Source organism: Panthera uncia, assembly GCF_023721935.1.
Source record: "Panthera uncia isolate 11264 chromosome E2 unlocalized genomic scaffold, Puncia_PCG_1.0 HiC_scaffold_19, whole genome shotgun sequence".
In the NCBI taxonomy this organism is placed as follows: Eukaryota; Metazoa; Chordata; class Mammalia; order Carnivora; family Felidae; genus Panthera; species Panthera uncia.
In genome coordinates this window covers 6,651,007-6,678,753 of record NW_026057588.1, presented here as the reverse complement: position 1 = coordinate 6,678,753, position 27,747 = coordinate 6,651,007, and the positions used below count along the sequence as shown (strand labels likewise).

Genomic DNA, 27,747 nt, shown 5'->3' with positions numbered 1-27,747 from the left:
ATAAATAAATAAATAAATAAATAAACCGAGCAATGGATTGTTGTCCCGGTAAAGGCAAGAGACCCCTACAGCCAGGGCAATCCTGGAAGTCTTCTTTGAAGAGGTGACCTTTGAGTAGAAACCTGAGTAAGCAGAAACCTGAATGACAAGAATGGAAGTCTTGCCTGTCTCCCTGACCTGACTAGCAGCTCCTTGAGAGAGAGCTCAGGCTGATTCATCTCCAGGACCTGGAGTAGGACACAGCTCAATAAACACTTGTACTGTGATGATTACAGGAATGGGTGATTTGCCTTTAAAAATGAATCGAGGAGCCCCTGGGAGGCTCAGTCGGTTGGGTGTCCGACTTCAGCTCAGGTCATGATCTCACAGATCTTGAGTTCAGGCCCTGCGTCGGACTCTGGGCTGACAGCTCGGAGCCCGGAGCCTACTTCGGATTCTGTGTCTCCCCCTCTCTCTGCCCCTCCCCCGCTCACACTCTGTCTCTCCATCTCTCAAAAATAAATAGACATTAAGAAAATTTTTTTCAGTGAATCAAGTTTTCAAGTTCCCACCTACTTTGCTTCTGATTCCTGCATGACAAACTCTGCTGATATGCCTGATTGGCGTTTCCTGGGTGTGCTAATGGGGGTGGAGGAAGGAAGCTGGAGAGACTCAGGGCTGGAAACTGTGGGCCAGGCTTCTGTGGGCTCTGTGAGCGCAAGGACTGTGTGGTTGGCGTCGCCACTATGTTCCCAGTGCCCAGCATCAGGCCTGCCATATAATAGGTGCTCAATAAATTGGTGTTTGAAAGGGCAAACAAGAACAACCTGGCTGGGAAAGTTCTGCTGTGCAGATGTTCAGCTGATGTAATTAATATCTCCAGAGTCCAGGCTAAGTGGAGACACCTCTGCCTGGATTCTGTGTGTAATACCCTCCAGCAGAGAAATATTTACATGGAGATACTTTCAGGGAGAGGAAAAGAACTCTTCTCCTTCCAAAGTTTCAGGGTGAAATTTCAAAGCCCATTTGGAGTGGGTTGGGCACGGAGGCAGACTGGGGGCTGTGGGTATTGGATCGGAGGGTGAGAACGGAGATACAGAGTGGAGCTGGGACTGGAGCTTGTGGTTGGTGAGGGAATGGAGACGGATCTAACCAAGAACTTTCCCCTAAATCTCAGAGGGTTTCTTTATGTCAACTTAGCAACTGAGGTGGGGAGAGTTCCTCTGGTCTTAGAGGCTGAGATGGGTCCAGGGTAAGGTCCCTTGGGTTCCCGTGGCCCCAGGAAGGCAGAGAAGGTACCAGATGACTCAGAGGTGGCCCAGCTCCTGCTGGCACAGGAGGGACTGGTGTCAGGCAGACCCAGATGTGGCAAACAGTGGGAGGGAGGGAGGAAGTGGTTAAGGGGTGCTTCGTGGAACTTGAGAGGAGGGTGGGGAATGTGATTCTCACATCAACCCTGAGGGCTGGGGATGGTGAGGGGGAGCCTTTGGATTGGGGGCTACTCCTGTGCTCTTCTCCCCAGGACACAGACCGACATATGTTCTCACCAGGACCTGTTGGCAGGTCATGACAACAGGTAACATTTAATCAGGGCTCACCACCCACTGTGTTAATGCTTTACTGATAATTACCATAGCAACCTACACACTCATGTTATATCATAGTCTCCTCACAGTGGGAATATGAGGTAGGCACTTCATTGTCCTCATTTTCCAGGTGAGGAAATAGAGGCCCAGAGAGGGTGCTTAGTTTGCCTGAGGTCACACAGCAGAGAGTGGTAGAGGAAGCCTGGTTTGGTGAGTGACAACTCCTCTCAGAGATGGGGTGACCACCAGCTTCCTTGTTTCTCTTAAATTAAAAAAAAAAAAAACAAAAAACTTTGCCATTGCTTTTGGCAGTTTGGCTCCAAAGCGGGCAGAGAGCAGCAGTGGGCGGGGGGTGGGGTGGGGTGGTTAAGGGAGGAGGAGAGACATCAGCAGGTGTGGATGGGCAGCGGAGGTTCGAGCGGGGCAGGGGAGGAGCCCAGCCCCCGCAACTGCCCAGGAAGGGAGAAGAGGCAGCTGGTAGAGGCTCCCGGCCTGGGGGTCAGTTGGAGCGCAGGGTTTTCTCTATCCAGGAGGTGTACTTGCAGATTTGAGTGTAGACAGCTGGATGCTGAGCAGAGCCGCAGGGGTAAATGCCCCATGAAAGGATGCCCTGCAGGGTCTCGTCACAGACCAGAGGGCCACCAGAGTCACTCTGGGGGTGGGGGAAGGAGAGATCAAATAAATGCACCAATTCAAAGGCTGCCACTTGGGGATCTGGGGGTTGGGTAGGGTCGGAGTTGTGTTTGGATAAAGACAGGTTGGTGGGGCGCCTGGGTGGCTCAGTTGGTTGACTGCCTGACTTTGGCTCAGGTCGCGATCTCACGGTTCATGAGTTCGAGCCCTGCATCGGGGTCCGCACTGTCAGTGCAGAGCCCACTTTGGAACCTCTGTCCCGCCCCCCCCCGCCCCTCCCCCATGCTCTCTCTCAAAAATAAATAAAACATTTTTAAAAAAAAGATGAGGTGGGTTAAGTATGAGCTGGGGTTGGGATGGGGCCAGACTACGGGTTGTGGACATTGGAGGGGGGGGAGGGTTGGGGAACGAGAGTGGAGATGGGGTAGAGCTGGGGCTGTAGCTTGTGATGAGGTGGGGGGAGGTAGACATGGGCCGACAGAGAGGGATGGGGTGGGGGTCTAGGCTTGCGGATGGCAATGCTGTTGAGGACGGGGTCAGAAGTCAGTAGGGCCGGGCGCCAGCAGATGGACCCAAGGAGGTAGAGTCCAACGTGGGGTGGGGATGGAGGCTGGGGTAGGGATGGGCTCATGCTGGACACGGGGATGACACTGGGGTAGGGATGGGATCATGTTGGACACTGGGTGTAGGGTTGGGGACAAGGATGGGGCGTTCCAATTTCCCTTAACCCTATCCTAGCTCCCATGAGTGAGACCCTCCCTGGCCAGTTCCTACCTGGCAGGGGTCCTGACCCTGGTCCAGTCCTGCACACATCATGTTGTTGGTGACCACACCAGGGTAGAAGACCTCGCATTCTTTAGCGCTCAGGACAGTGACCCTGGAGCAACTCAGGCCCTTGTTGTACTTCACTGACAGGAGAAAATAGGAGGTGATACTGTGGCCAGACGTCCAGTCCTCCAGGACTCAGGAGTCCAGATACCCACACGGTTCCCATCCCAGACCCCAGGCCTCCAGCCCCTCCTTCCCCAGACCCAGGGTCCCACCCCTCCCCACCCCCTCCCCCCTCAGACCCAGGAGTCCTGGCCCTCAGTTCCTCTTCCCCAAGATACAGGCTTCAGGGTGCCCAGCTCTTGCCTCTTCGGGTGGCCGTCGTGCCCCAGCCAGCCACCTGGCACTGGTCTCCCGGCTGGGCACAGCGGTAGGGCAGGCGCAGGGTCTGGACGCGAGGCCCCAGCACAGCCGGCCTGACCAGCTTCAGCAGCATGAGGTCATGTTCGTCTGTCCGCCGCGGCAGAATGGGGCCCAAGCCATGCTGGTACTTGGGGTGGACGATGGGGCGGGTGGTCCTGCGGAGCTGCTCGCCCTGGATAAGCAGCAGGTGGTCGTCCCCCACGCGAGCCCACAGAGGCCTGGGGAGGGAAAAGCCATGTGAAGCTAAAGCCTTTGTAGGGACAGGGACAAGACTCTGAGTCGGTGGGAAGGAGGGGACTGGCCCCATGGTGGGAGCCCAGACTCCTGGGTCTGAGGGAGAGAAACTGGGGGCTGGGACTCCTGGGTCTGAGGGAGGAGGAGGTGGGGGAGAAGGGAGCTGGGGATCTGAGTTCTGCAGGAATTGAGGACTGGGGGTCTACCTGGGTAAGCCTACCACTCCTGTCCTTCCTCAATGGGGACTCGTGAGGTGAACAATGTCTTTAGTTCTAAAGTCCTAACCACACCGGACCCTGACTTGGGTCTGTTGCATGCAACTATCCACCCTTCAGGGGAGCCCAAGGAGTATCTACTAGACAAAGGGCAGCGGACGAGCCCGAAAGCCCTGAGAAGGATCTACAGCGCCCCCTAGAGGCCACAGCCCAACCCTGCCTCACCTCCTGCAGGAAGCCCTCCAGAACTGACTCCCGCAAGGAGCTGGGAGAGGTCCATACCCTCAAGTGCCCCAGCTCTTCCCGCCGCCTCCCCGGGGCCTGCCTCCACCGCCCCTCCGTGGCTGCCCTGAGGAGCTCCCCCTACTTGTTCCCGCAGTGCGCGGCTGTGAGCACCCAACTCTTGTCCACCAGGACGCCCGCGCAGTGGAACTTGAGGCCATCGAAGAGGGAGACCTGCCAGGGCTGCGAACCGCGTGCGCACGGGGCGCCGGAGGCCACAAGGTCTAAGTCGGTGTCGTTTCTGGGGAGCAGCACCGCCTCCGCGGCTGGAGAAAGAAAAGGGGTGGAGACAGGGCAGGAGCTGGGCTTGGGGCCACAGCTGGGCCTGTGGGGCCCGCAGCCAGAACCAGGGAAGCTGGGGGAGAGGATTGGAAATTGGGGGTCTTGCAGGAACCGAATGGAAGTGGCGGAGAAGGACCGCAGGAAAGGAGAAGGAGGCGGAGACAGAGCGGAGCGGAGTTGGGGAGAGCGAACAGGGAGGGTCTGGAGGGACGGGGACAGAATGCAGCGCTCGAAGCAGAGGAGGAACAGAACCCGACCCGGCCACCAGGGGGCGGGGATAGAGGAGGGCGGGCCGGAATAGCGCCGCAGAACGGTGAGAGGGCCGAGGGCCAAAAGCTGTGAGGCAAGACTTGGGAGATAATTGGGTGGAGTTAGAAGGAGCGGGGACCAAGAGGGACTGAGAGAGGGCACGGGGTTAGTCAGGGTCCGGGAAGGAAGCCGAGAGGAGAAGGGAGGAGTAGGGATCCAGGCTCAGTGCAGGGGGCGCAATCCCCCAGAGCGGAGCTCGGAGGGGGACCATGCTGACTTAGGGGGGGCCAGCACTGGATCAGCAGGTGGGGCCTGGGGTCCCCGGAGGAGCAGAGTTGCGCGGGGGTTGGTGATGAGAGCACACTCTGCCATCTCCCCTGGTCCCTGGCACCTCCCGCCAAGCCCTGTCCCCCGCCTCACCCCAGAGTTGCGTCACGAGCAGCGGCAGCAGCAGCATTGCCCGAGCCCGGGGGCCAGAGGCGGTGGAGGGGTGGAGGTGCGGAGATCTCATGGCCGGGACCGAGGCTAGGGGGCGAGGGCGGATTAAAACGGATGCCCCGTCAGAGACTTGCACCCCACGGCGCCCGTCCGCCAGTCCTGGGCCAACCCAGCCCGCGAAGTCCCGCTTAACCTGCGGTCGACGACTTCAGGGACAGGGGGACGGACGACTCGGGCCAGAATACCAGGGATGGGCACAATTACCCTAATGACGCCCCCCGTGGCGTCCTCCAGACCTCCCTGTGCCCGAAGGGGGAGCCATCTCAGGACCCCGGCTTCCCCGGACTGCCGGCCAAACAGCATTTGGGTTTCGCCCTCCTTCACAGGTGGCGCGGGGATCCGAGGCTCAGAGGCGCGCCCGATTGATAGGGAAACTGAGGCTCAAACAGGGCTCGTGCCCGCGACCCGAAGGTCCCCACCCATGCTCTCACAACCCGCCCCTACCAGGGTAGGGCATCCCACCTCACCTGGGAGTCGCTGGTAGGGAGGAGGGCTGGTGAGGAGGAGGGAGGAGACTCAGAAGTGCCTCTGCCCTGCCGCCGAGTGGGCCACCGAATCCTCTGCCCAGGGACCCCTGGCCTGGCCTTCCCTTTTAACCCCGAAGAGCCCGGAAATTTCCCCACCCTCCCCCCAGGGGTTCACTCCCTCCCTTTCCCTCTCCCTAATTATACCGTGGGTGGGGCTGGCACCCAACCTGGGCCCCAGATTCCTGCTCTGGGAGGGGCCCAGGGAATACAGGCTCTTTCCAGGGCCCCAAACACCCTTTTTGGAGCTGGATTCCATGGGGATTCCCCAGGTCTCCTGTTCCAAGAAGTCTTCTCAGCTGGGGAGAGAGGATCCCAGGGAGCTTAAGGGTCTTGGGGAGAGCGTTGGAGAGAGGTGATTGTGAGGGAGAGGAAAATAAACAGGGAAATGCATACCTAGCATAACAGAGAGAAGCCAGAATGCTGGCCAGGAGAGAGGGAGGCAGAGAGATAAGATAGATGGAAGGAAAGGGTAGGAGCCACACAGACTGAGACACAAAGAGACAGAAAGGGGGCAGAGGGGGAATGAGCCAGAGCTCAGAGCCTGAGCGATGGTGCTCCGGGCTGAGTTCATCCTCACAGCCAGAACAGGGGGCTCAGCAGGTGGCCCAGTGAGTAGCGTCCCTTCCTCATGTTGGGGGGGGGGTACACTGCACATCACACCCAGGTGTGGTCACGTCACATCCTGCCACCTGCGTGTCTTCAGGTGACACATAGGCGCATGAATCACAGGAGGCCAAGGCCACAGAAGAATGTCAGTATCACCTGGGCCAGCTGCTCCATCCTTTCCTTTCAGATGAGAAATGGGAGGCCCAGAGAAGGCAGTGATTCACAGGCGGTCACACAGCAAATCCACCTAACAACCAGGAGGCCCCCGTTCCAGCTCTAGGCTCTTATATCTCATGCCCACGACCTCTCCTGCAAGGTGAGCAAGACGTCAAAAAAGATTCTGAGTTCTGGACCATTTATGTGGCATCTTCTCCAGTAGGAATTGAGTTAACTCTAGAGGTTGTCCAGCTCCGGGCTGTCCAATGGAACTTCCTACAATGGTGGAAATGCCCTATGTGCGATATTCAGTACAACAGCCAGATGTGGCTACAAAGCATTTGATATGTGGTGAGTGTCGGTTAAGCATCTGACTCGATTTCAGCTCAGGTCATGATCAGCATGGAGCCTGTTTGGAATTCTCTCTCCCTCTCTTTCTCTCTGTCCCTCCCCAGCTTATGCACGTGCTCCGTCTCTCAAAATAAATAAATACACTTAAGTAAATAAATAAATAGCCCCATATGGTTAGTGGCTATCGTATTGGCCAGCACAGGTCTGGTGGAACTACCTAGCATGGAGGTTGGGAAAAAAAAAAAAACAATGATAGCTCTTTTTCTTAGGTCCTAATTATGTGCAGGCTGACTTAGCCTCATGTGTTGTTATACTTTTACGTTCATGGTTTTACAGATAAGAAAATTGAGCCTTAATCGAGTTTCACTCTGTAGTTAAGAAATCAGTTTGCTTTAAAAAAGAAAAGGAAAAAGAAAAGAGAAAAGAAAAGAAAAAAGAAGAGAAGGAAAAGAAAAAAGGAAAGGAAAGAAAGGAAAGGAAAGAAAGGAAAGGAAAGGGAAAGAAAGGAAAGGAAAGGAAAGGAAAGGAAAGGAAAGGAAAGGAAAGGAGAAAGAAACCACCTTGCTTTAGATTCCTTGCTCTTCCCCTTACTGGCTGTGTGACTATATGAGCAAGCGACTTGTTTCTCTGTTCCCCCAGTTTCCGCATCTGCAAAATGGGTTCAATAATAGCACTTAATCTTTGTGAAGATTAAGTTAGTTGATATGTTGAAAAGCCCTTGGACCAGGTGTGGCATCTAGTAAGCACTCCAAAGATTCATTCACTCAGTAAGTATTTATTGAAACCTTGGTGAGTGCCTTTGGGGCTAGGGATACAACAGTGAACCAAACAACACTTCTCTCTCCCAGAATCACAAGTTAGTACAAGGCAGGATCGGAACCCAGGCCTCACTAATTCCAAACCCCAAGTTGATTATTAAACCACAGCATGTCTCATAGTTAAGGTGGCTGAAAAGAAAATATATAAAGATGTCTTCTCTTGGGCTTGACTATTAACAGAATGAGCCACATCACCAAATAAGGATCAGGAATGTTGGGCTGTGATAAGTTGGTCCTGGCTAATTATCCTCCATAGTCTTCTGGATCCAGTCTACATATTTGCAGACCTTGGTATAGACACCAGGCTTTCTGGTGACAGCACATGGATCCTGGCCCCAGGAGATAATGCCTTGAAGAGACCCGTCACAGACCAGAGGGCCCCCAGAGTCACCCTGGGTATGGAGAGAGAGAAACCAGTCACAAAGAGGGGGAGGGTGGCCATAGGGGAGGGACAGAATTGGGCATGATGTTAGGGATGGTGTTGGGATTGGGGTGGAGGTTTAGGATGGGGTTGGCAAGAGAATTGGGGATGCGGTTGGAGATATGGATAGCAATAAAAATGGGTGAGGGTTGGAAATGGGTGGGGGGTGGTTGGGGCTGGAGTTGGGGGTGGGAATGGGGACAGAGCCGGGGATCCACACAGAGGTTAGAAATAGGAACTAGGGGTGGAGAGAGATTGAGGGTTGCAGGGAGGGGAGACTGGGTTAGGGTTGGGGATGAGATTGGGATGTAGTTGAAGAGGCAGATGAGGTGGGAGATGGACACGGGGATGTGGCTGGAGACCCAGGCCCTGCCCCCTGACCTGGCAGGAGTCTTTGCCCTCTTCCCGAACACTGGCACACACCATGGTGTCTGTGATATTGCCGGGATAGGCGTTCTCACACTCTTCGTGCTTAATGATGGTGATGTTGGCACATCGCAAGGTATGGGGCAGGTGCACTGTGGAAACGGCATGAAGGGGTGTGGACAATGAGAGCCCCCAGTCCCCTTTCCCATGCTACAGAGCCTGCTCTGGACCCAAGGACCTTGCTCTGCCCCCACCCCACACCCAGGTCCTGTCCTTGCTGGCAGCCAGCTCATCTCTCTGCACTGGTAACACTACTGAGTAAATTTATGATGCCAGTTGTTCCAAATACACTATCTCTGATCCAGCCCTGGTAGGTGGGTGTAATTATCCTCATTGTATAGAGAAGAAAACCAAGGTTCAGCGAGGTGAAGCCACTTGCCTGAGGCCCCACAACTAGCAGGTTGTGGATCTGGCAATGTGCACCATCATGTCTGTCTGACTCCAAGGCCCCGACTTTTGTCTCCCTCCTCCCCAACCCTTCCTTATCCCACCACTGACACCCCCAGGAACGCCCCTCTTGCACTCTCGTACTCTATGACTCTCCCCTCTGCAGGTTCCTCTGGTTCCCCCTGTCCCTCTGTCCTCCCACACGCCCCCTTCTGTGTCGCCCTCTGGAGCCCCTACACTGGGGGCTGGACGTCGTGCCCCAGCCAGAAATGAGGCAGCGGGTGCCAGCAGTGACACAGCGTGACGACAGCGTGAGTGGTCGCACGGCCCGGGTGATGAAGGCCGCTGTCGTCATCTTCACCAGCATGATGTCATTGCGGTGGTCTTTGTTGGGGAGGCTGTTGTTGAAGTCTGGGTGGGGGAAGGACTCGGTGGCCGTTCGGGTCTGCTCACAGCCATCCCGCCGCTGGAGGTTGTGCTCCCCCAGGTGAACTAAGTATCGGCTGAGGTGGGAGAGATGGTGTCAGAGGTGGAAGGTCAGGAAGAGAGGCAGGAGACAGGAGGTGAGGGGACACAGAGGGGAAGGGGAAGGGTTGAGTGCAACTGAGAGAAGAAAGCAACAAAGCTCCACTCGCAACTTCATCCCCATTTCCCACCGAAGCCTCCTTCGAAACCATAATCCCACTCGGCCCCCACCCCCTTCCCAACACCTCCCATCCTTCCGTCCTGTCTCAGCTCTGTGTCCATCTTCAATGCTCATGCCACCCCACCCGTGCCCGTCTCCGACCCCATGCCCATTCTCCCCATCCCCAAGCCCCTCTCCAACCATCTCTCCATCTCCAGCCCCCTGCCGGCCCGCCCCAGCCCCCGCACCCACGGCTTGCGGCAGTGAGCTGCTGTCAGGAGCCATTTGGGAGCGATGAGCGTTGCCCCACAGAGCAGCCGTGTCTTCTGGAACAGAGCCACCTGCCAGGGCTGGGAATGAGGAGAGCACTCATACCCCTTGATGATCCTGGTCTCTCCCCCTACATGCCCTGGAGGGGAGTGAGGGCAAAAGAGGGGCTCAGGCAGAAGTGGGGGTGGAGAGAACAGAGAGGGGGTGGGCGGTGTGGGCCCCAGCCCTGCGTCCTGCTGAGAGGCACTGTCTGGATGGTCCAGATATTAAATGATTGAACTGCTTCCATACTGATTGGTCAGTAGCTACTGTTCTGGGCTCTTTGAGTATCTCCCCAGCTACCCTGGCCCTTCCCCTGGGACCCTCCTTGACCTCTCCCCATTTTGGCATCTAAAGGGATTATGTCTGGCCTGGCAAGGGGCATTTGGGACCTCATTATGGCTCATATACCCATTTAGATCTTCTACGGATTGTTCTGTATTTTGAGTATCAGCCCGTCAATATCCAGACATAGAGGGCTGAGAGATCTTAAAGATTTGAGAAGGAGGCCCCTGCCCTCCCCCATTTCCCACATACCTGTTACCAGAGCAAGAATGATTAATCGCAGAATCATCATGGCCTGGAGAGGGGAAGGGCAGGCCCCAGGTTCTTCTGGGAACAAGAAGGGACAAGGGGCCAAATCACTTTATGGGGAGACTAGGGCGGGATTGGTTCATGTTGTCTCCTCCTCCCCTTCCCTGCTCTGGCTCCCCCCAGGGAGAAGCAACGGGGTTTGAGGAACCCCCAAGTTCTCACAGCATCCCAGCCTCCAAACCTTTAAAATAAATCTTTGAGGGGTGCATGGGTGGCTCAGTGGGTTAAGCCTCTGACTTTGGCTCAGGTTATGATCTCATGGTTCATGAGTTTGAGTCCCACGGACAGGCTCTGTCAGTGCAGAGCCTGCTTGGGATACTCTCTTTCTCTCTGCCCCTTCTCCCTCCCCCCCGCCCTGCTCTCTCAAAATAAATAATAAATAAACTTAAAAAAAATAAATCTTTGGTATCAAAGGTGGCCTTAGAGGGGACTGATATCAGCTTAAACCTTCTGGCAGCCAAAGAGAATATGGCAATTGCTGGGAGGGGCTTTGACTTCGGGGCAAGCGATTGGCCGGCTCCGTTTTAAGTCAGCCATGGTACCTGTGAGATGCTTTGGGGTGAATGTTTTCCTTCTTGCACACCTGAGACCTGGCCAGGCCCCAGCAGCTTGGGACAGGTGAATAAAAGGAACCAGCGTCATTTAGCATCCACCGCAGGGGGATATGGGCCCGTATAGCAGGGAGCTCAGCCTGGGACCGTGTTTTAGCCTTGTCTTTCTGAATGCCTGCCCCTTTGAAGGACAGGCAGATAGAGCTGGGCTGGGCTGGTCAGGGGAGAGGCCAGTGCCCTCAGCTGCCCTGGCCAGCAGGGGGAGGGGTGGAGGCTGGACTCAGCTATCAAAGTAGGGATCAGAGACACAGAGAGAGGCAGAGAGCACCCACCCAAGCCTAGAAGGGCAGAGCAGAGGGAGAAAGGGTGCGGAGGTAGAGGAGGCCAGGCACGCTGCATGGGGGGGCGGTTGTGCCCTTCCCTCCCCGACTCACAGGCTCTGGGGCTGGGGCTCTGGGTGGCCGGTGGTGGTAGTGGTGGTGTAGGCAGCTGTGGCGGTTTGGATCAGAGGCAGGTTGGGTCAGAGCATCAGGCACCAGGCAGGTGGCAGACGCGGGGTGGCCGGGATGACTAGGCCTCCTAAGCCCTGCCTTGTTGCCCTGGGGGTGGTGTGTGTGTGTGTGTGTGTGTATGTGTGTGCGTGCGTGCCTGCCTCTGTCACCTCTCCAAGCCCCTCTTCTCTCTGCTTTTCTCTGTTTCTCCGACTTGTCTGCATCCTTCTTCGTCAGGGTGAATCTGTCCCTCTTTGTCTCTGCCGTTTCCTGCCTCTCTGTAATTCTCTGTCATTTTTCTCTTTGCCTCTCTGGGCTTGTGCCTTTCTGTCTCTTTGTCTTTCTGTCTCTGTCTCTCTCTCAGTCTCTCCCTGCATGACTCTTTTAACTCTTTATCGTTCTTTGTGTCTCTCCGTCTCTGGCTCCCTATACCTCCTTCTCTCTCTCCCCCCTCCACCTCGGTTTCCCAGTCCCTCTCTCTCTCCTGTCCCTTCTCCTCCCTCCCCACAGCCCAAGCCCAGATGGGCCTCTGGCCTCCTCAGGGCCCTCCTTTCTCCATTCCAAGGAGAGGGGAAACTGGGGTGTCACAGAGGTGGGGCCACTGCCAGCCGAAGGGGCAGGCCGGGAGGGTGGGGGAGGCAGGTTGGGGCCTGTGGGAGTCGAGGCCCAGGAAAGGGAGTCAGCCCTCTGCAAGGCCTCAGCCCCTAGCATTCCTCTGGGGCTTTGTTTCTGCCACCCACCCTCCCCTCCGCTCCCCTCTCCTGCCTCCGCCCCTACCCCCCCCAGCACCCTGTTCCCCGCCCCCCCCTCCAAATCCAGCTGTGACACTTACTCGCTGTGTGACTTAGGTCCAATGACTTCCGACTCGGAGCCACCTCAATATCCTGTCTGCCGATCCCTCTATCTCCCGGCTGGCTCCTTATCAGTTAGATCTCCTGCTTCCGTCCTGCCTCCTCTCTCCTCTCTCCCCTAACCAGAAGTGGGGCAAGACGACCGGGTATGGGTTCTGAAGGCAGCCAGGCCTGGCCTCAAACCCCGGCTCTGCCTCTTCCTACCACAGTGACGTGAGCCAAGGGACTCCACCCCGGTGAGGCTCAGTTTCTTCATCTAGGAGATGGGGGGACAGCCCTGCCTTGGGGTGATTGGGATGAGGACTCCGGGACAGTCGAGCACAGCAGGCACTCAGCAAGTATTCCTATGCTGTCACCATCACCCCGCACTCTCCTACCCCCAAATTCCCTTTCCATTCACTGGGCAGAAGCTCTCTTTTTACCTCCTGGACGGTGGTGAAGACAGAACCCAAGGGGTGGGCAGGACTATTTTAAGACCTAGTCTGGGTCCTCTTGCTTTCCAAGGCCACACCCCACCTTCCATCATCACAGACATAGTAAAACGAACCCACATCCCACATTAAATGTAACGTGTGCTTGGGGCACCTGGGTGGCTCAGTCGGTTAAGTGTCCGACTTCGGTTCAGGTCCTGATCTCGCGGTTCGTGAGTTCGAGCCCCAGGTTGAGCTCTGTGCTGACAGCTCAGGGCCTGGAGCCTGCTTCTGATTCTGTGTCTCCCTCCCCTCAGCTCCTCCCCTGCTCACACTCTCATCTCAAAAATAAAGATTAAAAAAATTTTTTTAAATTAAATATAACATGTGCTCAACAGCTCCAGCAAAGCCAACTTGGAATCCGCTACATAGAAGAATGTTAAGTTTTATAGACATTTAATTAAATGGTCATGAATTTTGATTTTGTGATTTTCATTTGGCATTCTTGGGCCAATAATTTTCCCCCCTTCAGGTCCTTCATGGGCACTGTTCCTAAAGTGCTGGGTGGAGAAAAAAAAAAAAAAGGCCCTTATTTTTATTGTTATAAGTAAACTTTGCTACTCCATTCCTGTGTGGCTCCTAAGGGAAAACCCTCACCCTCTGTGGTCTCTATTCCTACAGTTGTGGGTAGAGGACTTGATGAACCTCCTTCCTGTGTCAACCAGCATGGGGGCATCAAACAGACAGACACATCTCTTCCTCCAGTTATATTTATTCCAGGTAGTCACTCATTCCTTTCTCCCCCAACCATGGGTCTTAAAAGGGCTGGCTGGAGTTGGAGTTCTGGGAAGAAAATCCCCAGAGCAAGAAGGATGGGAGCCAGAGTGATAACGGGGGGCGGTGTTGGTGCTCTGAGGCTCACTCAGTGTACCACCCAACCTGAGGGGTGGAGGTGGAGGGAGCAGGCTAGTTGTTCCTCATGACCATCCGGATCCAGTCCACATATTTGCAAATGTTGGTGTAGACTCCTGGGATGCCTTTTTGCCCACAAGGCTCCACAGTTCCCCAGGACACCAGACCTTGAAGGACTCCTCCACACACCAGGGGTCCTCCAGAGTCACCCTGGAATACAGAAGGAGAAGGAGCACTGAATAAGTAAGGAAGAAATCCTGTTCCCATTTTCTTTTTCCCGACTCCCAAGTCCATTCCCAGGCCTTGAAGACAGTGGGTCCGCGCTTGGTTATCAGAGAGAAGAGTGTTACTCCTTTCCTGAGATCAAGAGCAATGACTGACCAGTAGGGAAGAGTACCCTGTTCCTAAGGGGCCAATCCCAGGGAAGGCAGGACTCCATAACAGGTGGTGGTGATGGGGGTGTATCTCTCAAGGGGAATGGTTAGAGCTCTGGCCAATGAGTGAAGAGAGTATATTCAGTGACCAATCCCAGCGAAGGAGGTGGAAACCATAAGCGGTCTATAGAGGACAACTGGCACGGGCCCTGACCAATGAGGGAAAGAGCTCAACCACCAGTGACCAATCCCAGCAAAGGAAGGCGGGAGCTATAAAAGTTCTCTCAGGGACAAAGGCTAGGAAGCCCTAGCCAGCAGAGGGTGGCATCCTCCAACCTGAAGGACCCAAGAGGGCAAGGTAGTGGAATTGGAGGGCAGGAGAGTCCACCAGGCTCCTTTCCCACCTCCATCCTAGATTCTCTCACTCTCTGACCTGGGCCAGCACCAACTGGAGGATGGTATGGGGAGAGACAACCAGTTACACTCCTGAGTTCTAAATCCCTGCCAGCTCTTGGCTTTCCCCATCTTTCTTTGTCTCTTCCTGTCCCTCTCCTATGCTCTTCCCATGTCTCCTTCTCTGTTCCCTCCCTTCCTCTATCCTCCATCACCTAGCTCTTGCTGCTGTATCCTGCGCCTCCCCTTCTTTCTGACCACGCCTCTCTCCCCCATCTCCCTGCTCTGTCTCCTACTTCCTGTCCGGGGGTGACCATGCATAGCCTGCATTCACTCACCTGGCAGGCATCCGCCCCATCAGCGCCGCTGGCACACACCATGTTGTCCGTGATTTTCCCGGGGAACAGAGCCTGGCAGGCAGCACTGGAAACGATGGAGACATTGAGGCATTGGAGCAGGTCCGGGAATGGTTCTGGGGGTGGAAGATAGAAGCTGCATTGTTCCCCAAAGCTTCCCATTTGGGGGCCACATCCTTCCACCAAAGGAAGCCAAATATAAGTCTATACTCTGCCCTCTTCCTGCGACTCTCCACAACAATCCTCAAACTTCTAGATTTCAGATTTATGACTTCATTTCATAGTGACCCTTGCCCCAGTTCATTGACACAAGTCCCCCTCTCCTTTAACCTATGACTCTGAGTGCCATAACTCAAGACACCTTTTGTCCCTCCAACCCCAGAAACAGTGAATCCGGACTTTTCTCCTTAAATTCCCCATGCAGTGCCCTTTGACCTTCATTCAATCTTATTATACTTAGATCCCAACTTGACCTCATGTTCCCTCTCTGTCTCCAGACCCCACAGTTCTTGTCTTCTCTTAAACGTCCAAACTCAGCTCTAAACCACTGTTCCAAACTCCAAAGTGACTTCTGATCCTAGTTTATTTGACCCCAGACTCCATGACCCCTAACCTCTAGGGCTTTCAATCCCAAACCAGCAATCCCTGATTGAATCTCAGTTTCTAGCCTCAGATTGTGGCCAGCTTGTGCAACATCTGGATCCCATGTCCTCAACTCTACAATGACTTCTAACACCAGAGTCTCTGACCCATGACCCAAGGTCCTATTTACCCGTGCCTTTTGCTCCAGTCTGATGATCCCTGCCATCACTCTGGCCTCTAATCACATCCCTGACCTATGGCTTCTGACTCCATACCCAACCCATTAACCACTTTGACTCCCAAGACCCCTGGTCCACCATGATCTCTGACCCCAAACCACAATCCCCATGTTTGACCCTTGATCCATCCTTCTGTTGGGATGACTCCTGATCTCTCATCCTCCACCCCAGACTTTGCCCGTTCTGAGCCCTGACCCTGAGGCTCCCTTACTCCCTGGCTGATTGGTGATGCCCCAGCCTGAGATGTGGCACTTGGTGCCAGCTGCTGCACAGGTGGTGGGCAGGGGCAGGAGCTGGACGCTGCGGGTCAAGCGGACGGGTGTGCCCAGTCGCAGGAGCCGGAGGTCATTGTCATGGCTGTGCCTGGCTCTCTGGTAGCCGGGGTGGGTCACGGAGAAGCCGCTGCGTCGGATCTGCTCCGTCCAGTCCAGACGGCTAAGACTGTGCTCCCCCAGGCGCACCCAGTACCTGCTGGGGGGGGGGGTCAAGGTGGCTCAGCGGGGGGGCAGTGGACCCCTGGCTCCCAGACCCTCCAGCCTTTCTCTGCTGCTTTGCACCTCAGTGTCAGTCCTCCCTCCCTCACACGCTTGTTCTGTCTCTCTGTCTCTCGTCTCTATCACTATCTTTCCATTGCCTGCATTTGCCTACTTCTCCTCCCCGAGTCCCTGCATCTCTGTCCCTTTCTGAGTCTCTTAGCCAGAGCAAGCACATCCATTCTTCATGCTTGCTGCTCTGTTCCCACCACCTAGAGGCTGCCTGGGCTGTTAGCACTGTCAGCTGAAGGAACGCATGAGTAATGAGTGGACTCTCTCTGTTCTGTCCCTAATCAATCTGCCTCTTCGTGTTTGAAAGTTCCCTTTTGAAAAAACCTCAGAGCTTCAGACCTAGAAAGTGCAATCTCCTCATTTCACAGATGGGACTGCTGAGACCCAGAGAAGATGCCCAGACTGGGTCAGGGAATAGCTGGGGTGGTGACAGATGTCATGTGGGAAAGAAGGGGAACACGAGGAAATGGGAGCGGGTAGATGAGCAGGTTCCAGGACCCCTCATGCCACCCACACTACCCGCCCCACCCAGCCCCACCCCAGACCCATTGTTGCAGAAGTCCTACTCTTTGTCTAACCTCAGAACCTTTTGTTGCAAGACCATTTCCTTACTCCTTGGCACCCCCATCTCCTACCCTGAGGGTTCTCCTCCCCATCACCTTTCCTCTGCCCACCCCTGGAAGAGACCACACCCAGACAGGGGCTTACCTGCCACTGCAGTGAGCAGCTGTGAGGACCCATCTGCGGCCAGTGAGGACCCCCCCACAACGCAGACTGGTACCCTCAAACAGCCCTACTTGCCAAGGCTGTGAGTGACGGGCACACTCCTTGCCTTTAATAATCTTCTCCGTGGCCGGTTGGCTGAGCCCTGAGGACAGGGGTGTGGGCCAAAGAGATGGGGTCAGAGATCTAGAGATTGGGGCTCAGAGACAGGAAGAGACATGCAGAGATGAAGACACAGACACGTAAGAGAGAGAGAGACCCTGAGAGAGAGTCAGAGACAGGGAGACACAGACCCAGGGACAAATACAAAAAGACCCAGCGATGCCCAGAGACACAGAGAGGAAGAGAAAGAGAAAAAGACAGAGAGATGCCTAAAGATAGGAGGGAGACAGGGGCGCCTGGGTGGCTCAGTCGCTGAAGCATCCGACTCTTGGTTTTCGGAATCTCAGGTCATGATCTCACAGTTTTGTGAGCTGGAGCCCTGCATCAGGCTCTGTGCACAGAGCCAGCTTGGGATTCTCTGTCCCCCTCTCTCTCTGCCCCTCTCCCACTTGTACTGTCTCTGTCTCTAAATCAATCAATCAATCAATCAATCTTTAAAAAAAAATAGGAGTGAGACAGAGACAGACAAGCACAGAGATAGAAAAGACAGAGGCATAGTGACAGGAAGACACAGAGAAGGTATAGATCAAAAGACAGAGGTGGCAGGGCCCCCAAGAGCTGGAGGTGAGTGGAGACATAGAGGCAGTCCCCTCCCCTCCTCAGTGCCAGACTGGGGATCAGACCTGGAGGGGGAGATCGGAGGGCCCCTTGTCAGGGAGGAAGGGCTTCCCGCCCCGCTGGGGAACTCACCAGAAACACACAGGAGCAACAGGATGCTGGAGCCCAGGGTGAGCCACCTCCAGGTCCTGGGAAACGTTGGGGAATCTCAGAGATGGCCCTTTCCCTGTCAACCTGCCCCTCTCTTTGCCCACCCTGCCTGCCTGCCAGCAGCTCCAGGAGGACAGGATGCCTGCCCATCCCCCACTCTGCCCATCTCAGGTGGGGAGGGGAGGTCACCTCATTGGTGACCACCTGCCCCCTCCTCACCTTGTCCCGCTGCTTGCTGGGGCCTCCATGTAGCTGTCACAGTTCCAGCCTGTCAGCCTCTGCTATCTGTCTGTCCACCACCTGCCTGTCCTGTCATCCACTGGCCACCCCGCCAGTCAACTCTCCCACTGTCCACCTGGCTTCTCAGCCACCTGTCATGCTGCCCCACCTGTCCCCCTCCTTCTGTCTGTCTGCCCCAGACAGGCAGCTGACACAGCTTTTAACTCTCTTTGTTCCAGCCCATGCAATTTCCGGGTTGAGGGAAGGGGACCAGGAAGACTTGGGGTGGGGCGCCCTCTCTAATCCCGCAGAAAATCTTCTCAGCTAATGGCACCTAATTGAGCTTTACAACTAAATGGGGAAAGGGGGGCTGGGCCCAGAATGGCTCTAGGGGGAAAGACCCGGCCCCACTCCTTTTCTCCTTCTCTCCGAGCCAGTGCCCAGACCCATGACTGAAGGTGACCTGGGAATTGGGTTCCAATCCTCATTCCTAGTGAGGAAGTCTCAGGGAGGGTGGGGCCCTCCCCCCCTCCTGCGGTGTGCAGGGAAGAGGCAGGAGGGTGAGTGTTTAAGAGCACTGGAGAGTGGAAGGGAGAGGCTGGGAAAGCCAGAGCTGAGAGAGCCCAGACTGAGAAGAGAAGGAAGGGATTTCGAAATAGATGATCAGAGACTGAAGAGGTTTCCAAGCTGGGTTCTGCAGAGTCTGATTCTAACTGAATTTTTTAAATGCACGGTCGACCCTCTTCCCTGTGAAGCCCACTTTTCCTATCTGCATGTGGCCGATTTATCTAATTACATGAAAGTTTTTTTTTTTTTTTCTCTTGCGTGAGGGCTTCCACTGGGAAAGAAAGGGAAAACAGGGGACCGAGAGAGAGCCAGGGACAGGACAGTCTGTGCTGGTTCATCTGAGTTTTTGCTTCACCTGTGAGGGAGGAAGGGAGAGAGAGAGAGAGAGACAGACACTCAGAGGGGAGGAAGTTGAGAGGGAAGGTGGTCAGAGGCAGAGGGAGTGTGAGGAAACAGAAGACCCTCCCCCCTTACTCCTGCCTTTCAGTCCATCACCTTCTGTCCGGTCTTGGATCTCTTTCCTTCTCTGATTTCATAATCACAAATCTTCAGCTTTACTTTCTTTTTTTTTTAAGTTTATTAAAAAATTTTTAAATTTTATTTAGTTTGAGAGAGAGAGCATGAACAGTGGAGGAACAGAGAGAGGAAGGGAGAGAATCCCAAGCAGGCTCTGCACTGTCAGCCCCATTGTGGGGCTTGAACCCATGAACCTCGAGATCATGACTTGAGCAGAAATCAAGAGTCACATGCTCCACCGACTGAGGCAGCCAGGCGCCCCACAAATCTTCAGCTTTTGATTTGTTTTGAGACAAATCACCTAACTGAATCCCTCTCTATTTCTGGATTTCTGGAGGGTTGGGTTTATTGAGGTGCAATTTACATGGAATAAAATTCACCCTTAGCTCCAGTCAGGGGCTGCCCTCCAGAACACGTACGAGCATGGTCGAGTTCCATGGCTTTTCAAGAGAAGCTGGAAATCCAGATTTATGGTGGGACGTTTTCTGATTTTCAAATATTGGCAAGAAAACAAAGCGTCTAAATCCCACTCTCTGTGTCTTCTTTTCTCTTTCTGCCTTTATTTTTTAATTTATTTTTTAAAAATGTTTACTTATTTTTGAAACAGAGAGTGCCAGCAGGGGAAGGCAGAGAGAGAGGGGGACAGAGGATCCCAAGCAGGCTCCTGGCTGACAGCAGAGAGCTCATGAACCATGAAATCATGACCTGAGCTAAAGTTGGACACTCAACTGACTGAGCGACCCAGGCGCACCCTGCCTTGACTTTTTTTTTTTTTTTAAATAAAGCTCACATAACATAAAATCCAGTGCCTGAACCATTTTAAAGTCCACACTTCAGTGAGGTCCACCACACTCAAAACACTGTGTAACAATCACCACAATTTAATTCCAGGACATTTTCATCAGCCCCAGAAGAGACTCTATCTCCATTAGGCTGATGTCCATCACATGATGAATGGATTAATAAAATGTGGTCTATCCATACTCTGGAGTATTATTCAGTCATAAAAAGGAGAGATACACTACCACTGGCTACAACGTGGATGAACATTAAAAACACTATGCTTGGGGCACCTGGTTGGCTCAATCCGTTAAGTGGCCGACTTTGGCTCAGGTCATGATCTCATCGCTCATGGGTTCAAGCCCTGCGTCGGGCTCTGGGTTGACAGCTCAGAGCCTGGAGCCTGCTTCCGATTCTGTGTCTCCCTCTCTCTCTGCCCCTCTCCTGCTCATGCTGAGTCTCTCTCTCTCTCTCAAAAATAAATAAACCTTTAAAAAGAAAGAAAAAAGAAAACACTACACTAGCTGAAAGACGTCCATCACAAAGGCCACGTATTATATGACACCATGTATACGAACGTCCAGAACAGGCTCACCCGTAGAGACACGAAGCAGATTAATGGTGCTGGAGCTGCATGGAGTGGGGAGTGGCTTCTCGGTGGTTCTCTTTTGACACAGACTTGCAGACTTGTGGCTTCTGGAAAAAGCCAATCCCTTCTTTTGCAGCTGGAGGCTCAAAGAGGGCACAGACTGGATTGCAGCTTCACACTCACACCTCTCGCACTCAGGGAAAGCTCGGAGCCCCTTTGCCACCTCCTCCAGAGAGCCCACAGTTCTCTCAAGTCCCAAGCTCCACGTTTTCCTCCTGGGCACCGTGGTAAACTCAATATGAAGGCTATTCCTTAGAGAGAACGCGGCCACCCTGACACCTGGGGAGAGGGCCCACAACATGGAGACCGTCGTAGACGTGGAAACAGAGGCGGGACTAGATAATGTCACTTGCCCACGGCCACATGGTTGGCAAGTACCAGAACCAGAGTTTGAACCCAGCCAGCTGGCTCCAGAGCCCCTATCCAAACATATGAATGAACAAATGAATGGCTAACTGAACGAGTACAGGTGTGAACAGAGGAACGTATGAATGGTCCTACAGGCTTCAAAGAAGAAGGATAGCTTTTGGAATTATACACACGGCTGAAAGCTCAGCTCATGCCATGACTCCCTGGGGATCATCATCAGGCTTTGGTTTGACCTCAGTTTGTTCATCTGAAAAATGGGGCTAGGAGGAAGCTACCTGTCTACATACTGCTCCCCCTTTTTATAATGTCTATTTTTTGGAGAGAGAGACCACATTTGCACCCACAAGATGGGGAGGGGCAGAGAGAGACTGGGATCTGGAGGATGGGAAGTGGGCTCTACGCTGACAGCAGAGAGCCTGACTCAGGGCTTGAACTCATGAACCTTGAGATCATGATCTGAACCGACATCAAGAGTCAGACATTTAACCAACTGAACCACCCAAGGGCCCCATACCATTTCTTGTTGGGATCATCAAACAAGGCAACGAAAATGGGTGAGGATATCAGCTACGTTGAGTTGAGACACCATCGTAATTGGCTTTCCCGGTTCATTTCTTTCTGAAGAAGGAATTTTCAAAGCTGACTTAGATGACAGAACCTTTTTTTCTCAGCTGTGAAGCACTATCAGCTACAACTTGGTGCTTTGTCTTTTGTCTCTGTCTGTACACCTCTCTCTCTCCTTCTATCTCTCTGCCCCGTTCACTCGTTCATTCATTCATGCCTGCAGGCATGCATTCACTCAACAAACGTTTTGAGATGCCCTGTGAGCCTGACCCTCTGCTGGGTGATCCTGGGAGCACAGAGTTTCATCAGCACCAGCAGCCCCCACCCCTCCTTTGCCTGCTCTGTTCTCTTCCATCACTCCTGGCAAAACTTATCCACAGAGATCTACTCACTGCCTGCCCTGGATGGCCGCGGTGGTCTTTGGGTCTCCAGAGTCCTTCCACATTGAGCAATCTTGGTCTCCTGGTCCTCACCTTACTCACCTTCAGGCAGCCTTCCACATGGTCTGCTGCTCCCTCCTTCATGCATTTCTGGTTTCCTTCTACTTTCTGTCTCTCGGACATGAATAGGCCTTTTTTCCTCTCCTGGTGTCTTTACAAATAAGGGTGTTCCCAGGGCCAGTCCTCAGCCTTGTCCTCTGCACTGACGACATACGCTGGACAGTTTCACCTGTCACCTGGGGCAGGATGGCTCTTTAGTCTCTCCCTGGCTTCAAGCCTGTGCATCCAACAGCCTCCTGGATGACCCAAACTCAGGTCCCCCACTGTCTCACCAACCTATTCTCAGACGCTACTCCCTTGGCCTTGTGGTGGCTTCCCTCCTCCCCCTCCCAACTAGTCCTCTGGTCTGGACCCTTGAGACACTGATTCTTCCTAAGACCCGTCCTTCTTCTGAGACATCCCATCCCAGTACTGCCTCCACAGGTAACTTCCTCCCAGCTCCCTGGCTCTGACATCTGCCTCTGAAAGTCTGGCCCTCTGCAGCTATTGGCATCTTGCATGCCCCTGGGCCCACATCACATGCCTCTCGTGAGCTCAGCATCTTCCCCCTGGTTTTCCAAGGGTGGGGAGGACACCACACGCCAATTTGCTAGGCTGAATTCACATACTCTCCTCCTCTTTCCCCCTCCTTAGCCCTGGCCCTCCATTGTCCCACTCTCTCCAGCCTCAGCTCAGGCCTCAAACCCCCCTCCCTAGACCCTCACCCTAGCCTCCTACCTGGATTCCTTCCTTCTGGGCTCCCTCCCCTACCCCCCACCCCCACCCCTAGTCCGTGGACAGCCCCGTAAGGGTCTTTCTACATCCAGCCTGTTCCTTCTCTTCTGCCACACCCCTCCCACACCTCCCTGGATTATATTTGGTTTTCTTTCCGATTCCTGGCACAGAGCTTTAAAATCTCTGGAATTTCCTGAGTGGTTAGAGGTAAGGAGTATCATAGGAGTGTTATTCCTAATAAGACACTTAGCATTTTTTTTCTTTATGTTTATTTATTTTTGAGAGAGAGACAGAGGGTGAATGGGGGAGGAGCAGAGAGAGAGAGGGAGACACAGAATCTGAAGCGGGCTCCAGGCTCTGAGCTGTCAGCACAGAGCCCCATGTGGGGCTGGAACTCACCAACTGTGAGATCATGACCTGAGCCAAACTGAGCCACCCAGGCGCTCCCATAATAAGACACTTTAAAAAAAAAATTTTTTTTTAACGTTTATTTATTTTTGAGATAGAGAGAGAGACAGAGCATGAATGGGGGAGGAGCAGAGAGAGACGGAGACACAGAATCGGAAGCAGCCTCCAGGCTCTGAGCCATCAGCCCAGAGCCCGACGCGAGGCTCGAACTCACGGACCGCGAGATCGCGAGATCGTGACCTGAGCTGAAGTCGGACGCTCAACCGACTGAGCCACCCAGGCGCCCCAAGACACTTTTAACCCTACCAGAATTTATGCTACTTAGGTGACTGTTGGAGGAAAATGCAGCCTGGTTACCAGGGGAACCAACAACTTGGGTTGGAACTTTCAGGCACCCCTCCCCCACTGCCCTGGCTGGGGCGAAGCACACAGACAGGTCGGGGTGCAGATGTGCCAGCCCAGGGCCACTTGAAGGAAGCCCCCCATCCCACGCCTCTGTTCCTGAATGCCAACTATGGAAACTCCTGACTTGGGTTGGTTAAGTCTACAACAGGTGCAAATCCCAAGCAGCACAGCTCAAAACGCACACTCACCAGCAGGCACAGGACAGCACAGCACGAGGAGAAAGACTCTGTGGGGGTGGTCATCTAGACTCCTGTTCACAGCACCAATTGTGGTCACCCCACGGAGGCAGGCTGGACTCTTTTGATGTGTGTGTGACATCGTCAGTCTTGACATGCGGACCAACTTTCAGATGGGGCAGTCCATCCCGTTTCTGTGGGGGGTGGGGGGGCTACCTTATCCTTCCATTATCTCTCTTCCAAAAATCCTGACCTGGGTCTCCCGTCCTTTCCACCCTCCCGCAGCCTGTCTGCTTCTCTTGCCTTATCATTGACATTGACCCCTTAGAATGGAAGCTTGGGCTTATATGCCCTTTGCCTCCATTGATACTGTGATTGGTGGTAAGAAATATATTTTGGGTCTTAGTCTCCTTCTGGCACAGGGTTCCTAAAACTCCTGTAATTCCTAAGTAAGGAAAGCGATGACGATGTCTTTTGTCATGTGAATGGGTGACTTTTGGAAGCTGCCAATAAATGGGAGGGAAGAGGGGCTGGAGGTAGGATCAATCACCAATGGACATTGAGTTAACCAATCAGGCCTATGCAGTGAAGCCTCCATAAACACCCAAAAAGATGGGGCTGGGACGGTTTTCAGATTGGTGAAGCCGTGTGGAGACAGTGAAGCACCCAGAGAGGGCAAGGAAGCTCCACAGCCCTTCCCATGTATCTTGTCCTACGTATTTCTCCCATCCGGCTGTTCCTGAGTTTTATCCTTTCACAGTAAACCAGTAGTCAAGTAAGTAAAGTGCTTCTCTGAGTTCTGTGAGCCGCTCTAGCAAATTGATCAAACTCCAGGAGGAGGTCGTGGAAACCTTCAATCTATATAGCAGCTTGGCCAGAAGCACGGGTAACAACTTGGACTTTCAACTGGCGTCTGAAAGGTCGGTAGTGGGGGAGGGGGGCGGGTCTTGTAGGACTGAGTCCTTAACCTCCAGGTAGATAGTGTAGTTAGTGTAATTACATCGAATTGTGCGGCTCCTGGGTGGCTCAGTCCGTTAAGCGTCCGACTTCGGCTCAGGTCATGATCTCATGGTTGGTGGGTTCTAGCCCCGTGTGGGGCTCTGTGCAGCTCAGAGCCTGGAGCTTGCTTTAGATTGTGTCTCCTCTCTCTCTGCACCTCCCCTGCTCATACTCTGTCTCTCAAAAATAAAAACATTAAAAAAATCAAAAATTAGGTTGAATTGGTGTGGGAGAATTGCCTGGTGGTGTTGGGGAACCCCACCCCCACACGTTGGGATTGGGTGTGGAGACTAATATCCCTATTAGGCAGGGAAGCCCAACCTAATCCCTTATTAAAGGCCTCCTAGTAGGGGCAGTGGCTAAGCTTGGCCAGGACGCTTCAGACTAGGGAAATTCTTAGCCTAGGTCTAGTTTAGGAGCTGACATCTCCCTTCCTGGGACCTCGGGAGGAGAAAAAGAAGTCTTGATGTGCCCCAGGCCAGTAGTCTTGATGTGCCCCAGGCCAGTGCGGGGGCGGGGGATGCGTAGGAAGCATAGACATCCCTCCCGTCAGAAGACTGTCAGTTTCTTCTCCAGTCTTTTCCACGCCCCTCCCTCACAAGCCCCAGCTTTCCAAATCCCTCCAGCACAGGATCCCATTGTTATTACAATTTCCCTGAGCAAAAATAGGAAGAGGAGGGCGTGGCCACAAAATCCCTGGAGAGGGAAGGAGGGCGGAGGGATGCCTGAGAAACCTGGCCACCTGGCTGGCCAACTGAATTAAGGTATTGCTGGCAGTCAGAATCTCCAGCTCAGGTATGTCATTATTTTCTGTTCCACAGGAAGGATTTGGGCGGCCACCTCCCGTTCTCCCAAATCCCCAGCTGTTACCCAAGGCAGGCTGCTTTGGCTCTGGGGCCTTGGAGACAAATTGTCATAACAATTTTGTCAATGAGAGCAAGGATAATACTAATGAGGGCACCACTTAGTAAACACTTGCTTAGTGCCAGGTGTTCTGAGGGCTCTTCATGTATTAATGCAATTAATCCTCCCAAGAGCCCTGTGAAGTAAGTGCCTTTTTTTTTTTTTTTAAATGTATTAATAGGGACGCCTGGGTAGCTCAGTCAGTTAAGCGTCCAGCTCTTGGTTTTGGCTCAGGTCATGATCTCACACTTCATGGATTCGAGCCCCCGCATCGGGCTCTGGGCTGACAGTGCAGAGCCTGGTTGGTATTCCCCCTCTTTCTTTCTCTCTCAAAAATAAATAAATGAACATTCAAAAAAGCCATTAATATATTTAGATAGTTCTAAAGCCTCAGGTGGGGAGACTTGAATCTGTTGGTGGCACAATGCTGTGAGTGATCTGTACAAGTCCCTCTTTTGTTTTCCTTACTGGCTTATTCCCTGTCTCCCTCCCCTTCTGCTCTTGTCCTTACCCTTGTATATCTGCTATTATCTTTGTTACAGTATATCCTTTGCTATTGTTTTTATTTGTTGTGTATCTACTGCTACTATCTTTTGTTGTGTATCATTTGCTACCTTTATTAATGTGTGCCTTCTGCTATTGCATTTATTATCGCATAGCTTTTTTTAAACGTTTTTATTTATTTCTGAGAGAGAGAGACAGGGAGAGAGAGAAGTCACAAGTGGGGGAGGGGCAGAGAGAGAGACACACACACATACACAGAATCCCAAGCAGGCTCCAGACTCCAAGCTGTCATCGCAGAGCCTGATACAGGGCTCGAACCCACGAACCATGAGATCGTGACCTGAGCCGAAGTTGAACACTCAACCGACTGAGCCACCCAGGCGCCCCTGTTTGCTTTTTTTTTTTTTTTAATGTCACCATCATTCCCCAGACCATCTTATTTTTTTTAAGTTTATTTCTTTATTTTGAGAGCGGGAGAGAGTCTGTGTGCATGCGGGGAAGGCGGAGAATGAGAGGGGAGAGAGAATCCCAAGCAGGCTCTACACTGCCAGGGAGGAGCCCTACATGGGGCTCAAACTCACAAAGCACGAGACCATAAGCTGAGCCGAGATCAAGAGTCAGATTCTTAACCAGCCACGCAGGTGCCCCGAGACGATTTAAAATAGCAACTCTGGGGTGCCTGGCTGGTTCAGTCAGCAGAGCCTGTAACTCTTGATCTCAGGGTTGGAAGTTCAAGCCCCATGTTGGGCACAGAGCTTACATTAAAAAATAATAAAATAGCAACTCCACTCACTCTCCCAACGCCAACATTCCCTATCCTTCATCTCTGCTTCACTTTTGCCATGGTTCACATTGCCACTTGTCCGTCTGTCTCCTTATTTATTTAGTCTCTCTGCAAAGAATGCAAGCTCTACAGGGCAGAAGTTTTACCCAATTCACTGCTTTATCAGCTATGTCTGCAACAGTGCCTGGCTTCTGAGAAGTACCAGTATTTGTTAAATAAATAAAGCTGTATTTACCAACACCCAAGAGAATGCCTGCACATGGTCAGCACTGGATAAATGCTGAAAAAAGTACCTGAATGCAACACTTTTCTGTCGTTGCTGTCGTTGTTTTAAGTAAGCTCTACACCCAATGTGGGGCTTGAACGTAGGACCCTGAGATTAAGAGCCACATGCTCTGCTAACTGGAGCCAGCCAGGAGCCCCAAATGCAACAATTTTTGGACCCTGCAAATTTGGGGGTTGTTGACACCCTAAGGTGATATTTGATAGGGAACCATGCAAAGAATCATAGTGGAAGTGCTTGAAATTTATAATAACAATGCTAGGAGGAAAGATGAGAAGCCCCATTTACAGACAAAAAAACAGAGAGGCAGTGAGTTTTAAGACTTGCTCAAATCAGGGACTCAGTGACTTGGGCATGTAACCACTGCGTATTGGGGTCACCGAGGATGAAGGTGCTTGTGGGGGAGATAAAAGAACAATACCCGACAGACAACACGGTCCAGGTGTGGAAGCCCCTCAGGGCCCTGAACCCCAAAACTCTAGTCTAGTGTGCTGTTGATCTTTAGCGAGCAAGGGGATTCAGAGACAGGGGATACTGGCAAAATATGGGATGTAGGTAGGGATGGGACATTTGGGAGACCCAAAACTATGTGAGAATGAATCATTATGAGGATGCAATATTAGCCGTGCTATGATTAATCATTCAGATGTGCCTAGAAAATTGTTGGGGCAGAAGATTCTGAGTCCAAGAGAATATTTTCTTTTTAAAAATTTTTTAAAAAATGTTTATTTTTGAGGGAGA

The 27,747-nt window shown here is 53.1% G+C and overlaps 3 protein-coding genes across 3 annotated transcripts; all 3 read right to left on the bottom strand.

Annotated features, from left to right (window-relative positions):
* Positions 1-1,544: 1,544 nt before the first annotated feature.
* Positions 1,545-5,259, bottom strand: KLK10 (kallikrein related peptidase 10). Its single transcript, XM_049621686.1, has 5 exons — positions 5,072-5,259; positions 4,206-4,386; positions 3,333-3,607; positions 2,973-3,106; positions 1,545-2,217 (listed from the first exon to the last, which is right to left on the bottom strand). The coding sequence occupies exons 1-5, from the start codon at positions 5,160-5,162 to the stop codon at positions 2,065-2,067; spliced, it is 834 nt and encodes a 277-aa protein (XP_049477643.1). The 5' UTR covers positions 5,163-5,259; the 3' UTR covers positions 1,545-2,064.
* Positions 5,260-7,821: 2,562 nt separating this feature from the next.
* On the bottom strand, positions 7,822-10,379 carry KLK11 (kallikrein related peptidase 11). The gene is made up of 5 exons (XM_049621681.1): positions 10,313-10,379; positions 9,719-9,875; positions 9,079-9,344; positions 8,410-8,546; positions 7,822-7,999 (listed from the first exon to the last, which is right to left on the bottom strand). The coding sequence occupies exons 1-5, from the start codon at positions 10,350-10,352 to the stop codon at positions 7,847-7,849; spliced, it is 753 nt and encodes a 250-aa protein (XP_049477638.1). The 5' UTR covers positions 10,353-10,379; the 3' UTR covers positions 7,822-7,846.
* Positions 10,380-13,436: 3,057 nt separating this feature from the next.
* KLK12 (kallikrein related peptidase 12) lies at positions 13,437-17,914 on the bottom strand. The gene is made up of 6 exons (XM_049622288.1): positions 17,886-17,914; positions 17,649-17,704; positions 16,782-16,941; positions 15,740-15,999; positions 14,690-14,823; positions 13,437-13,794 (listed from the first exon to the last, which is right to left on the bottom strand). The coding sequence occupies exons 1-6, from the start codon at positions 17,912-17,914 to the stop codon at positions 13,639-13,641; spliced, it is 795 nt and encodes a 264-aa protein (XP_049478245.1). The 3' UTR covers positions 13,437-13,638.
* Between the last annotated feature and the right edge of the window lie 9,833 nt (positions 17,915-27,747).

Bases quoted from the DNA above. Each gene is read 5' to 3' on its own strand.
- KLK11 (XM_049621681.1), bottom strand. From the start codon at position 10,352: ATGATGATTCTGCGATTAATCATTCTTGCTCTGGTAACAG. The intron at 9,345-9,718 runs GTGGGTGCGGGG...CTCCCACCTCAG, and splicing joins GCAGCTCACTGCCGCAAGCC to CCGATACTTAGTTCACCTGG. The intron at 8,000-8,409 runs GTCAGGGGGCAG...CTCCATACCCAG, and splicing joins AGGGCAAAGACTCCTGCCAG to GGTGACTCTGGGGGCCCTCT.
- KLK12 (XM_049622288.1), bottom strand. From the start codon at position 17,914: ATGGAGGCCCCAGCAAGCAGCGGGACAAG. The intron at 17,705-17,885 runs GTGAGGAGGGGG...AACGTTTCCCAG, and splicing joins CCAGCAAGCAGCGGGACAAG to GACCTGGAGGTGGCTCACCC. The intron at 14,824-15,739 runs GTAAGGGAGCCT...TTCCACCCCCAG, and splicing joins CATCACCAATCAGCCAGGGA to AACCATTCCCGGACCTGCTC.
- KLK10 (XM_049621686.1), bottom strand. From the start codon at position 5,162: ATGAGATCTCCGCACCTCCACCCCTCCACCGCCTCTGGCCCCCGGGCT. The intron at 4,387-5,071 runs GTGAGGCGGGGG...TTCTTTCTCCAG, and splicing joins GCTCGTGACGCAACTCTGGG to CCGCGGAGGCGGTGCTGCTC. The intron at 3,608-4,205 runs GTAGGGGGAGCT...TTCCCTCCCCAG, and splicing joins GCCGCGCACTGCGGGAACAA to GCCTCTGTGGGCTCGCGTGG.